The 13,657-nt window shown below is 41.2% G+C and overlaps 1 protein-coding gene across 1 annotated transcript in view; it reads right to left on the bottom strand.

Moving 5' to 3' along the window:
* Positions 1-3,436: 3,436 nt before the first annotated feature.
* LPO (lactoperoxidase) overlaps positions 3,437-13,657 on the bottom strand; it is a 34,875-nt gene continuing 24,654 nt past the window's right edge. The window contains exons 9-13 of the mRNA XM_043962508.1: positions 12,650-12,810; positions 10,493-10,745; positions 8,389-8,562; positions 5,314-5,554; positions 3,437-4,288 (exon numbers count right to left, since the gene is read on the bottom strand). Coding sequence (XP_043818443.1) covers positions 4,081-4,288; positions 5,314-5,554; positions 8,389-8,562; positions 10,493-10,745; positions 12,650-12,810 — 1,037 coding nt within the window. The 3' untranslated portion in view covers positions 3,437-4,080. The remainder of the gene's footprint in view (positions 4,289-5,313; positions 5,555-8,388; positions 8,563-10,492; positions 10,746-12,649; positions 12,811-13,657) is intronic.

The following is a 13,657-nucleotide window of genomic DNA, read 5'->3' on the forward strand; positions in this document are numbered from 1 at the left end:
TATCTCTGCCAAGAAAACCCCAAATGGGGTCACAAAGAGTCAGACACTATTGAAAAATGACTAAACAAAAAGAATATGGAGAGGTGGAAAAATAGGTTATGATAGGATGAAAGAATTTCACAATTCTTGATCAGAGAATTGGAACAATTGTGGGTGACAGCAAGAGTAAGAGTGATTTTCCCTTGTATGCAGCTAGGGGAGGAGGAGGAGGTCGTGGGAGTTTAGGGGATTAAAGAACTGTAAAGTTAAGGTATTTGAGGAAACATCAACACCTAAATATAAAAGGTCACATCATAAAAAACTAGAAGAACACAGAAGGAGCTACCTTTCATATCTATGGTTAGGTGAAGAATTCTTAACTAAGCAAGGAAAGAGCAGATCATATAAAACAAAACAGATGATTTAAATTACATAAAAAGACTTGGGGAGCACTCAATAACAAAATCAATGCAGCTAGATCAAGAAGAGTAACTGGCAATTGGCAAAAATATTTGCTTCAAATATCTCTGATAAAAGTCCAAGATATCCTCGGATCTATACGAAAAGAGAATGAAATATAGGTATATATGTATATACAGATAATGAAATATAAGACATATATGAATATATATGTATATTATTATAGATCTGAAGGTATATATGTATATATATCCCTTTTCTTGGTAGATTTCAGGAAGTGGGATGCTATAGGCATAGGATATTGCATATTCAGTTTTGCTTGTTTTTCTTTGTTTCAAGAGAAGGTTCAGTGGTAGGGGGAATATTTTGGGAAATGACTATTTTGTAAAAAAGAAAAGTATCTTTTAAAAAATAGTATTTTATTTTTTCCCAACTATATGTAAAGACATTTTTTAGCATTCATTTTTACAAGATTTTGAGTTCCAAATTTTTCTCCCTCCCTCCCTCCCCTCCTTTCTTCCTAAAATGGTAAGCAATTTGTTATTGGTTATATATGTGCAATCATGTAAGACATATTTCCATATTGGTCACAGTGGTGAAAGAAGAAACAGACCAAAAGGGAAAACAAACACACACACACACACACACACACACACACACACACACACACACACACACACACACACACACACAAAGGAAGTGGAAAAATTTCGCTTTGATCTGTATTCAAAGTCCACCAGTTCTTTATCTGAATGCGGATGACATTTCCCATCCCGAGTCCTTTGTAATTGTCTCAGACCATTGTATTGCTGAGAAGAGCTAAGTCATTCATAGTTGATCATCATACAATATTGCTGTTAATATGTACGACGTTTTCCTGGTTCTGCTCATTTCACTTTGCATCAATTCATACAAGTCAGAAAAGTATCTTTTTTTTTTTTTTTTTTGCTGGGCAATGGGGGTTAAGTGACTTGCCCAGGGTCACACAGCTAGTAAGTGTCAAGTGTCTGAGGCCGGATTTGAACTCAGGTACTCCTGAATCCAAGGCCGATGCTTTATCCACTGTGCCACCTAGCTGCCCCTCCCACCTAGCTGCCCCTCAGAAAAGTATCTTTTAATGGAGAAAGAAAAAAAAAAAACCAAAAGTACCCAGTCTGGCACAGAGTAAGTAAGTGCTTAATAAAAGCTCATTGACTGATTGATTTAGAGTCAAAAGACATGGATTTAATTTCTGCCTCTTAATAGTAAATAGCTACATGACCTTGAGAAAGTCACCTTGATTTTGTTCCTCAGTTTCCTTGCCTTTAAAATGAGTAATAACACAACGTTGAGAAAAGCACAGGGCATATTCAGAGTTGCCTTCCCTAAAGCACGTTCATGGTGACAGGGCAGAATGTGGACTGGACACAGGATAGGTCCCCAGGCTTTGGGAAAATGTCTAATTCCTGTGTTAGATCAGCCTTCTGGAGCTGTTCAGAGCATTTCCATGGAAGCAAAAAGCAAAAACCTCCAGCCACCAGTGAGCTGGAGTAGGTGGTGTCAGCCTCTAGCCACTGAGAGGCCTTGTAGAAGGATAGGATTGGTTAGGGATGTGACAGACCAAAGCATAAGTTTTATCTTGCTGATTCTCCCAAAGTTTGATTTCTTTCAGTCCCAGCTTTGCTTTCTAAGGCCTGGGTCTAGGCTCTAGCTTTATTTGTCTGGCTACTGGATTCCCTCCCTTGCCTTCACCTACATGAACTTCTTGGAAGGGAAATTCAGCTTCCAAAGCACCGTAGTTTTCATTTATGTAAGTATTAAATAAAGCATTTATTAAATAAGCTTTAGAGGTCTTTGGGAGAGGTAGTATAGTCCCCCATACAGGGTGAATCTAATGATCCTACCTTCCTCAAGTTCCCTCCAAAGGTTCTCACAGCCTAAGAAGGAATAATAGTTCAGACTTACCCAATTTGGTTGTTTTCCCTCTCTATTCAGTGGCATATGCTAAATGGGAAGGGAGAAAGGGGAAGCAGATGGCATTTTGGGCTGTGGAGTTGAGTTTGAACTAGGAAGGGGATTCATTCTGGCATTACAGTAGGGGTTCTTAACCTGTGGTCTACAGGTTCCCCCTACCCACATTCATAGGTCTATGAATAGATTTCAAGGGGTCTGTGAATCATAAAAAAAGTTACTTTCACTAACATTTGGTTTCTTTGGTAATCCTTCTGTCTTTCAGTCATTTCAGTCATGTCTGACTCTTTGTGATCCCATTTGAGGCTTCTTTGGCAAAAATACTGGAGTGATTTATTATTTCCTTCTCCAGCTCACTTTACAGCTGAGGAAACTGAGGCAAACAAAGTTTGACTTGCCAAGAGTCACATAGCTGTATCCACCATTTTTGTATCCTGTGTATTTTATTTTATACATAAAAACTTTATTCTGAGAAGTGGTCCATAGGCTTCACCAGATTGCGAAACAAGTCAGTCTATGATATCCCAGAGCTTAGAGCCTCTGCTCTAAGGACATCCAAAACAATTTATCTCCTAAAGAATTTCTGTACCCATTTCCCGCTACCCTAACTCCTCTCTGCTGGTAGGTAGAGCTCTGGACTTGGAATTGGGAAGGCCTGAATTCAAATTCTATCTCAAACATTTATTAGCTGGGTAGCTATGGGCAAGTCATTATCTCTCAGCCTCAGTTTCTTCATTTATAAAATTAGGAAACTAATTTTATCTTGTAGGGTTGTTGTGAGGATCCAATGAAATAATACATGCAAAGCACATTGTGAAACTCAAAGCGGTATATAAACACCAGCTGAGATTATTCCCTCTGTACCTGGGTTCTTCTTTTAAAAATAACCTTACTTAATGCCTTTTGTCTGAACACTACTGTTATTTCTTCATAACCTTATCCCTTTCCCAAGCTCCCTGAACTAAACTTTCCCTGGTTAATGGGAAAAAGAATGAGCAAAAAAAAAGTCAACCCAATGACCATTTTGGACAATGTATGTATGCAGCATCCTTTCTTGGGTTCTTCTGAACACAAAATATTCCTTGTCTGTGAGGATTTCACTCTTTATTAAGTTTATTCCAGAGACCTTTGCATCTGGTCTGTGATGCATAATTGCACTGTTGAAGTCACAGCTTCAACAAATCTATCAATCAAGAAATATTTATGGAGTGACTACTATACTAGGATGAATTTGACCCTTTTCCCTGCCCTAGAAGAGTGCCTGGTCTTTCCAGGGAGATGAGAAAAGTACAGATAGAAAGCTGCCTGAGCAAGCAAAGGAAAAGATGACTAGAGAGAGGCTTTGATCAGTGGAGGGTACAGACCATGAGTAGTGCCAGGGAGAGCTTCATGAGGAAATAGACTTGGGTTGGACTTTGAAGGACAAGCAGGATTTTTGATAGGCAGCAAAGATAGGAGGAGGCATGATGAGTACAGGCTTGGGGACGGGAAGTATTAGGCACATTCCATAAACAGGGTCAACCAGTTTAGCTGGATCAGAGGCACCATTTTGGGAATGCTGGAAAAAAAGATTGGAAAGGTAGTTTAGGACCAGACTCTGCAGGGCTTCAAATGCCACTTGAAAGAGTCAGGTTTAACTTCCCTGAAATGGTGCCCATGGACAGGGCGGGGCACCTTCTTAATGACAATTGATGAACAGGAGAAGGTTGATGTCTCATTATTGGTGATGCCTTAATCCCTCATAGAGACCCAGGGGGAAAGGTCCAGCTTCTCAATGTCTGAGCATTTCACAAAGTCCCGAGGGTATCTGTTGGCCTTGAATGCATTGATGGGGACTTCTGTGATGTGAGTGTTATCGCAGACCACAAGAGGAAAAGAGACTTTCTTCAGGGCCGCTTGCTGTTGTGGGGTGAATACTCCAGGTTTCTTCCAAAAGAACCTACAGTAGAGGAAAGAATGTTTTCAAATGGCAGTCCTCCTGATCCCTAGGACCAAGAAGAACCCACAGAGCCTCTGACCAGCCAGGGGCCTTATGGGTAGCCTAGCCCACCTAGCTCATTCCTGAACAGGAAGCCTCTCTACCATACAACTAACCAGAAGCTTTGAAGACCTTCAGAGGGGATGAACCCACTTCTTGTCAAGGGAGCCCATTTCCCTTTGAGATGTTGAACATCAAATCAATATTTATCTCTTTGTAACTTCTACCCATTTTCCCTGGTTCTCTCTTTTGGGATAAACAAAAGCAGGGTAATCTCTCTTCTTCATGACAGTCCTTCAAAGACTTGAAAGTCTTTGGCTGTCAAGATTGCCTGTTGTATATACTTATGGATAATAATTCACTCAATGTCAGAAACACCCACTTGACAGTGGACCCATGTACTTGGGTGAATGCTAGTTTGAGGGCCAGAAGGCTGTTACATAGAGGTGAGATGTTAATAATGGGCCTTAAGTGAAAGACTATGACAGACTCTTCCTTGAGAGGGGGTGATGTGTGTGTGTGTTTGTGTGTATCTTGAGGGTGGGGTAGAAAGGGACAGAGACAGCCCTTAATTTAGAAACTAGTCTGAGAGTATCTTTCCCCCCTTACTAGGTTTTCTCCTTTCTTCATCCTATGGGGTGTGAGTCTGTCACCAAGGACAATAAAAATGAATGGGAGGGAAGGACTTTTATCGCTAATCCTAGTGAGGACAAAAAAGTTCCACCCTTATTTCAAGATAGTCATAAAGTGTTGAAGCTGGAAGAAGCCTCAGAATTCAAACCCTAGAATTTACAGAAGAGGAAATTGAGACTCAGAGGAGGGAAGAGACTTATCTAAGGTGAGAGCTGGTTAGTGGAAGATCTAGAACCCAGGTCTTAAGACTTTTAGTCCTGTTTTCTTTCTGCTATTCCATGATGTCCATTGATATTGTCAGTATCCCTCCTTCTATTCCTTCCATCTCATCTTTTTAGCTTGAGGGCACTCACCGGTCTCCATCTCTGATCTTTCTAAATTGCTTCCCCAGGAGACAGGCTAGGAGAGGCCCAACTCTGCCTCCTGGCACTAAGGGCTCAGCAATGGCTCCGATCCACAGGTCAATGTTTTCTGGGGTCCCATACAGATCCATGAATTTTTTAGCCAGATTCTCATTGTTCCCCAACACGACACTCAATTCTTCTGTTGTCTTAGGCTGTGAGAGGCCACAGAAGCGCCGCCAGGAGTTGTACCCTGTGGAATCGGGTTAGGGGGAAGTTAGAGCTAGTTAATCGATCAACAAGCATTTATTAGGTTCTTACTATGGGCCAAGCACTGTGTTACACACTGGGGTTAGAAGGGCAAAAACATAATCCTGGACCTCAAAGGAGCTTACATTACAATTGGGGACACAGCATATGAACAATTATGTACATACAAGATGGAGAAAAAGTTGATGGGAGGCAATTTCAGAGGCAAGGCACGAACAGTGAGAAAGATTATGAAAAACCTCCTGCAGAAAACAGAAAGTGAGATTTGCCTTTAGTCTTGAAGGAAGCCAGCAGGCAGAAATAAGATGGGAGAGCCTTCTAGACAGGGGAAAAGGCAGTGAAAATGCCTGGATTTGGGTGATGGAGTGTCGTGCTCAAGGGACAGTAAGAAGGCAGGGATTGCTAGATCACAGGGTATGTGGAGGAAAGTACAGTGTAAGAAGATCGCAGAAGTAAGAAGGGGCCAGGTTGTGGAGGGCTTTAAGAATCCAAAATAAAAAGCACTTTATATTTGACCTTGGAGGTAAAATAGGGAGCCAGTGGAGTTGATAGAGCAGACTAGTAACTTACTTTATTTTATTTTATTTTTTAAAGTAATAAACATTTTTATTTATAGTTTTGGGTTCCAATTTTCATCCCTCCTTCCCTCCCTCCCTTCCCCCTCCCTGAGGCAGTAAGCAATCAGATATAGGTTATACATGTACGATTATGGAAAACATTACCATGTTAGTCATTTTGTATATGAAAACTTGAATAAAAGAAAAAATGATGGAAAGTGAAAAACAGCATACTTCAGTCTGTGTTTCATCAATATCAGTTCTTTCTTTGGAGGTGGATAGTATGTTTCATCATTAGTCCTTTGGGATTGTCTTGGATCATTGTATTGTTGAGAATAGTAGTAACTTACTTTCACTAATTATTTTTCTTAATTAGGCACTAAGCCCTGTTGTTTCTAGTGGCTAACAGAGGGCTATACCAGTCCCTCAGGCTCAGAGTCAGACTAGGAATCATCCTGGATTCCTCACTATTTCTCATCCACCTATATCCTATCTATTGATAAGGTCTGTTGATTTTACCTTTGTAGAATCTCTTATAAATGCCCCCTTCTCACACTTCCGACGCTGCCACCACTCTAGTGCAAGCCCTCATCATCTCACACCTGGATTACTACAATAGCCTGCTGGTAGGTGCCCAGCACAAAGTAGGTGCTTAATAAATGATTATTGATTGATTGCAAGGGCTGTCAGCTCTCTAACTTTGATACCCTGGGGGCAGAGTCTTAGTTGCCCACCCTTGTTATGGCTCTGAACACATATACTTGATTAAGGTGCTGTCCAAGAATAAGAGTGCCTTTTTGTTGTACAGTAGTTTCAGATATGTCCAATTCTTCATGACCCCATTTGCAATTTTCTTGGCAGAGATGCTGGAGTGTTTGCCATTTCCTTCTCCACCTCATTTTACAGATAAGAAACTGAGGTAGAGTTAAGTGACTTGCCCAGGGTCATACAGCTAGTAAGTACCAAGTGTTTGAGGCTGGATTTGAACCCAGGTCCTCCTGAATCCAGGGCCAGTGATTTATCCACTGTGCCACCTAGCTGCCCCCCCCCCATTCTTCTTAATCACTTTAATCACTTTTAGTTTAGTTTCTTCTTGGTACTCCCAGACAATGTTACTGTTTTTCTGTTCTTTATGGTTTTGGGTTTTTTTGTTTGTTTGTTTTTTTGTTTTTTTGCAGGGCATTGGGGGTTAAGTGACTTGCCCAGGGTCACACAGCTAGTAAGTGTCAAGTGTCTGAGTCAACTTACTAAACTCTCACATGAGGAAATTCCCTTTACCAATGCTGGTTGCACTTTCTTTGCAATTTAGAAAGTTGATTAAAACACTGGGGTGTTAAATCCTTTGAGGTCTTGATGGATCCCTGATTAGAGCTAGACACTTAAAAAAATTTATCAGTGCCCCAGAGAGGGGTGGAAGATCACAGGATCTTAGAGCTTGGAGAAAACATAGTCATCTAATCCATTCTGGCCAGCAATATTGTTTTAAGAATGACTTTGAGAGAATAAGTCATTCTGACTATTATAAATATCCAAATAATCTATAAAGGACCTATGAAGGAAGATACTATTTGCATCCAGAGAAAACTAATAAATAGAAGTATGTATAGGATAATTTTACATATGTACACAAACATACATTTCTATACATACATACATACATATATATACATATACCTATTTGTGTGAAATGATAACCATCTCTGAGGAAGAGGGGAGGGAAGAAAAAAAAGGGAAAAAAGAAAATTTCCATGATACCTTTGTTGTGTATTTAAAAGGAATATAATGAACTTGAGGTTTCATGTGCAGTCATCTTTTTTATTGTACTATGTTGTGGAAATGCTTATTTTATTCCATAAATTAAAAAAAAAACCCACAATCCAGTCTTATTTCATATATGAGGAAACTGAGATCCAGACTGATGAATGGAATTGCCCAAGATCCTCCACTTGTGAAATGGGGAAAGTGAATTTCAAGAACCAATGCTGGGGGCAGCTAGGTGGTGCAGTGGATAGAGCACCGACCCTGGAGTCAGGAGGACCTGAGTTCAAATCCGACCTTAGACACTTAACACTTACTAACTGTGTGACCCTGGGCAAGTCACTTAACCCCAATTGCCTCACTTAAAAAAAAAAGAACCAATACTGGCTGTACTCTGCAATTTTAGGACGGCCTGAATTCCCAGTGCTGAACTTGGTATAAGGAACCCATATAAAAATGAAGGGTTGCCTGGTTATAGGCTCTACGTCTCAGCCTCTCTTACCTGGCAGCCCATGGTCCCGTCCTCTCTGCATGTTGATAGAGGCCAAGTCAAATCCATGGATCTTCTGAGTTGGCTGGAAAAGCTTGTCTCGCAACTCACTGCTCATTATTTTATTCTGCTTCAACATCTTGGAGGGCTTGGCCAGCATACCACGGACAAAGGGGTCAATTCCTCCTGTAATGATGTAGCCAGAGACATGACACTCCCTGAACCCCTGAGACAGTGAAGACTCAGAGGGAAAACAAGCAGCAAAAAGGCAATCTGAGCAGGGAGAAGGGAAGTTCCTCACTTTGTCTTGGCCATATTATATTATGATCGAACATGTGTATTTTGACGTCTGTTCATTTTGACCACAGACAGTCTAAGTGCCCTCTTTCTCCATTACTAGCTGCCTTAACTGACTGCCTAGTGATTAATAATATGAGGGGAGGGAGGAGAACAATTAACTATGGTCCTGGAGAAACCTTTTGAACCCTAGGGGTGATTCTAGATTTACTACCAGAGGTAGAGTGGCCTAGTAGAGAGCATGCTAGCCTTGGAAATGGGAAGGCCTTGGTTCAAAACCTGCCCCTGATACTTATTAGCTGTGGGATAGTGAGTAAATCACTCTTTGAGCCTCAGTTACCTTATCTGTAAAATGATAGGTTTGGTTCAGAGGACCTTTAAGGTCCCTTGTTACTCTACATCTATGATCCCATGATCCCATGTCTTCATCCTGGCAATAAGGGAAGAGAGATAGCTACAGGTGGGCTGACTCTCTGTAACTGAACGACAGACACCCAGAACTCCATTCCATGCCCTCTTAAAGGTATTTCCAAATCTTAGGGTCATTATCACAGAATCATGGAATGTGAGATCCAAGATGGACCTTTTTGTTGTTGTTGTTCAGTTATTTTGGTCGTGTCTGACTCTGGTTTTTTGTGTGTGTGTTTGTGGTTTACCATTTTTTTCTCCAGCTCATTTTACAAACGAGCAAACTGAGGCAAACAGGGTTAAGTGACATGCCCGGGGTCATACAGCTAGTAAATGTCTGAGGCCAGATTTAAACTCAGGAAGATGGGTCTTCCTGGCTCTGGGACTGGCACTGTATCTACTGTGCCTCCCAGATGCCTCCATGAGGGACCTTAGTGATCCTCTAATTCAATGCCTTCATTTTACAGAAGAGGAACTTGAGAGGGAAAGTTCCTTTAAAAAGAATAAGGCAAATGACTGATTCAGTATTTCCTTAAGGTGATTTGGCCATAGAAATCTTTAGGGATTCCAATGAATGAAACCATAAGTGCTGGTCTGAGGCTAGGAGAAAGGAAGATTAGGGGAAATGGGAAGCAAAATGAATAATATTATCTTGTACAGTGCTTTAATGTTTGCACAGCACTTTATATACCTGATCACATTTGATTCCTCATCACAACCCTGCAAAAGATCTACTTTATTTGTTTTGTTTTTTGGGGTTTTTTGCAGGACAATGGGGGTTATGTGACTTGCTCAGGTCACACAGCTAGTCAGTGTCAAGTGTCTGGGGCTGGATTTGAACTCAGGTCCTCCTGAATCCAGGGCTGGTGCTTTATCCACTGTGCCACCTAGTTGCCCCCCAAAAGATCTACTTTAGATATTATTGTCCCTATTCTACAGAAGAGAAAACTGAGACTCACAACAGTAAAAGGAATTGTCTACTGATACACAGCTTGGAAATGTCAGAGGCAGTATTTCAGTCTCCAAGTTCAGTCCTCAAAACACTATACAAAGCAAACCTGATTACATACTGAAAATGTCTCAAAATTCATTCTTGCATGTGTAAATAACTTCACATTTAATACCTCAGTGGGGAAAAGCATCACTAACACTGCATTTTTATCATGGAAAGGTGTTATAGCATTTGGATTTTGTGGCATATAGTTTGTGAAGCACTGAACGAAGTCATTGCCCATGGAATTTTCCTGTATTGCTCAGGGACATGTAAATAAGGGAACAATCAAGTCGGATACCCTTTAGACCCTTCAGGCTGGGAGTGAGTGGCCAGTCTGGTGAAGGCTAGAGTAATTAGGTGAGGGAAGCAGTAGAGGTGAGGGGAATGATGGGAACAGTCATCCTGGTAGAAACTTACCATCTTTTACCACTCTCCAGGTATTGAAGAAGAGAGTGTTGAGGCGAAGCTCTGGCTCTGAGCCCCAGGGCTCATAATGTTCATCCAGTCGGTGGATAGTAGATGGAACTTCAGCATGACCGAATCTAAAGGCCAAGGTGAAGACATTGGCAATTCGGGGATCCACTGATTCATTGTAGCCTTGGTACTCAGGAATCTGCTTCTCTAGCTCCTCTCCCAGAACTAAAGGCAGGTAATGTTCAAAGGTGATGACCTGGGAGAAAAGGGCCAAGGAGAACAGTTGACAGAAGGCTGAGACTTTTAGGTTGAGGGAGGAAATCTTTGACCAAGCTGATTAATCAGTCTGTCTCTGAACAGAGATTGTGCTGTTGGTGATGGTGAATAGAGATGATCTGAGTGAGAGAGGGTAGCCACTTTCTCTTTCTATAGAAGACAAGACAAAAAGGCTGGATTTTCCATAGGATGATAGAGAGACAGCATGATGGAAGGGATAGAGAGTCAGCCTCAAAGCCAAGAAGACCATGGTTCAGGCCCTGCCTCTGACACATACTAGTTGTGTGCCCCTGAGAAACTCACTTAACCCTTTATTGCTCCAGGCAAAACTCTGAGACTATAAGTTGTAGGGAAGGTACAGGCCTGTATTGTTAGAGGGAATTTCTTAAACCAATGAAATCAGTAGCTCAGTCTCTAACTATGCCATAGTTGAAGAATATTTGAGCTGGATGAGACCTCAGATAGCAATCCAATCTGCCAAGTTGGAGAACAGCCCCTGCTCTCCCATTTGATAGGGAGGGGCAGTGGTAGTGGTGAATATACATATAAACACATAAGTACATGCACAAAAATAATTCGAGGAGGGAAAGAACCCTAATAACTAGTCCTTTCAGGAAGATTTAAGAACTCTGACCAATGCAATCGCCACCTATGATTCCAGAGAACCAGTAATGAGCCATACTACCTATCTCCTAATAACCAAGGCTTTCAGGAACAGCTTCTAGTTCAAGATGGCCTGTGAACTAGGGATATTTGTAGTACAAATATTAACACATCCATTTTGTAGAAGACAAAGCAGGTCCAGAGAGGTTAAGGGTCTTACAACTGATAAGTAGCAGAGCTGGGAAAAACTTGAGTGATAGAAGCACATGCATGATTCTGGGATGCTACAAATCCAGTGTTTTATTTGGGGCTAGAAAGCTGAATGATGAAAGAGGAGATAAAACAGAAGCAAAAGACGAAATAAAAGAAATTGGAATAAGGAAAAGTCTACAGTAGTAGATGGCACCTGAGCTATGCTTTGAGGGAAAGATAGAAAAGGAAAATGGAGGTAAAGAAAAGAGGAGAAAGGGATATGGTATTGAACTGAGAAGAGAAGTACTTGGCTAGGAAGACTAGAGCAAAGGGGAAAAGAAACACACTAATGCGTTGCTGATGGAGTTGAGGATTGATCCAGTCATTCTGAAAAGCAATTGGGAACAATGACTGAAAAGTCAACAAATCATGCATACCCAGTGATATCATTGCTAGGCCTGTACTTCAAAGAGCTCAAAAAAAGACAAAAAAGGACTGATGTATGCAAAATTATTTATAGTAACTCTTTTTTGTAATGGTGAAGAACTAGAAACTAAGGGGATGTCTATCAACTGGAAAAGGAGATGTAATTGCTATTGTGCTCTAAGAACTGACAAAAAGGATGGTTTAAGAGAGACTTTGGAAGGTTTGCAGGAACTGCTGCAGAGTAAAGTGAACAGAACCAAGAGAAAAATAGACACAATAACAATATTGTAAAGACAAACAACTTTGAAAGATTTAAGAACTGATCATCGAAATCACCAACTGTGATTCCAGAGGACCAGTAATGAACCATGCTACCCACCTCCTGACAGAGAGGCGGTGGATTCAAGATTCAGAATAAGAAGTATATCTTAAAGACATGGCCAATATAGAAACTGACTATAAATATTTGTTCCAAGGGCTTTTCTCTTCCTTCCTTCCTTCCCTCCCTCCCTCCTTCCCTTCTTTCTTTCTTTTTTTACCAATAGGGGAGCAAAATAAGAGGGAGAGAAAATAAATGTTTGTTAATTGAAAAGAAAGTTAAATTAAAATTACATTAAAAAGACTATAGGTGAGCAGATGTGAACATGAAGTCTCCTTTCCTACCTGTGTGATTGCACCCACAATTTTCCGGGTTTCCTGGTAGATTTTTTCTCCATCCCAATGGGGGTTGAGCCTCTTCAGCTCTGTAGCCAACCGGTTGTGCTCCCGTAAGAAAAGGGTGTGAAAGATTGCCAGCAAAGCATGTTCATTGGCCCGGGAGTCACCTGGGGAAACCAAAGAAGCTTTTGGATATCCCAGAGCATTCACAGGGCCCAGGGAGAAGAGAGAGGAGGCAGGAGAAACAAAGGGAATCACCTTAGGATCTAGGTTCCTTATCACAAGTGACTTGCTTTAGGTCATTCAGATTCAAATCTGTTAGATTTGTTTAATGGACTAAGTGTGCATGGCAGTGGGGAATGTGAAAACAAAAATAAAACAGCTCCGGTCTTCAAGGAAATTTCATTCTACTGGGGGTGGGGTGGGTGGATATACAACATGCATGCAACAACATGCATGCAGAAAAGTAATTAGAGAGAGAGAGAGAGAGAGAGAGAGAGAGAGAGAGAGAGAGAGAGAGAGAGAGAAACAGCAAATGACTATTGGAATAAGGAAAAGTCTGTAGTAGTAGGTGGCACCTGAGCTATGCTTTGAAGGAAGGAAGTATGCATTTATTAAATGTCTATTATGTGCCAGGCATTATTACATTTAGTTAAATTAATTGTTTAATCCTCACAACATTTCACAGTTGAGGAAACTGAGGCAGACAGTCATTAAGCAATTTGCCTGGGCTCACACAGTTAGTAAGTGTCTGAGGCCTGATTTGAACTCAGGTCTCTCTGACTCAAGGCCCGGTGCTCTCTCCTCTGGGCCACCTAGATGCCTCTAGGCAGCCTGGCATTCTAAGAGGCAGAAGTGAAGAGGGTAACCATTCTAGGTATGGGCAGCACCTATACAGATGTAATTTCCTGTATGCCTGGTGGCTAATAGGCCAATGTGAGTGGAAAGGAGAGTGCATGGGAGAGAATGCTATAAAATATGACTGACTATATTGTTGGGAGCCAGATGATGCAG

The sequence above is a fragment of the Dromiciops gliroides genome, chromosome 4, assembly GCF_019393635.1.
Source record: "Dromiciops gliroides isolate mDroGli1 chromosome 4, mDroGli1.pri, whole genome shotgun sequence".
In the NCBI taxonomy this organism is placed as follows: domain Eukaryota; kingdom Metazoa; phylum Chordata; class Mammalia; order Microbiotheria; family Microbiotheriidae; genus Dromiciops; species Dromiciops gliroides.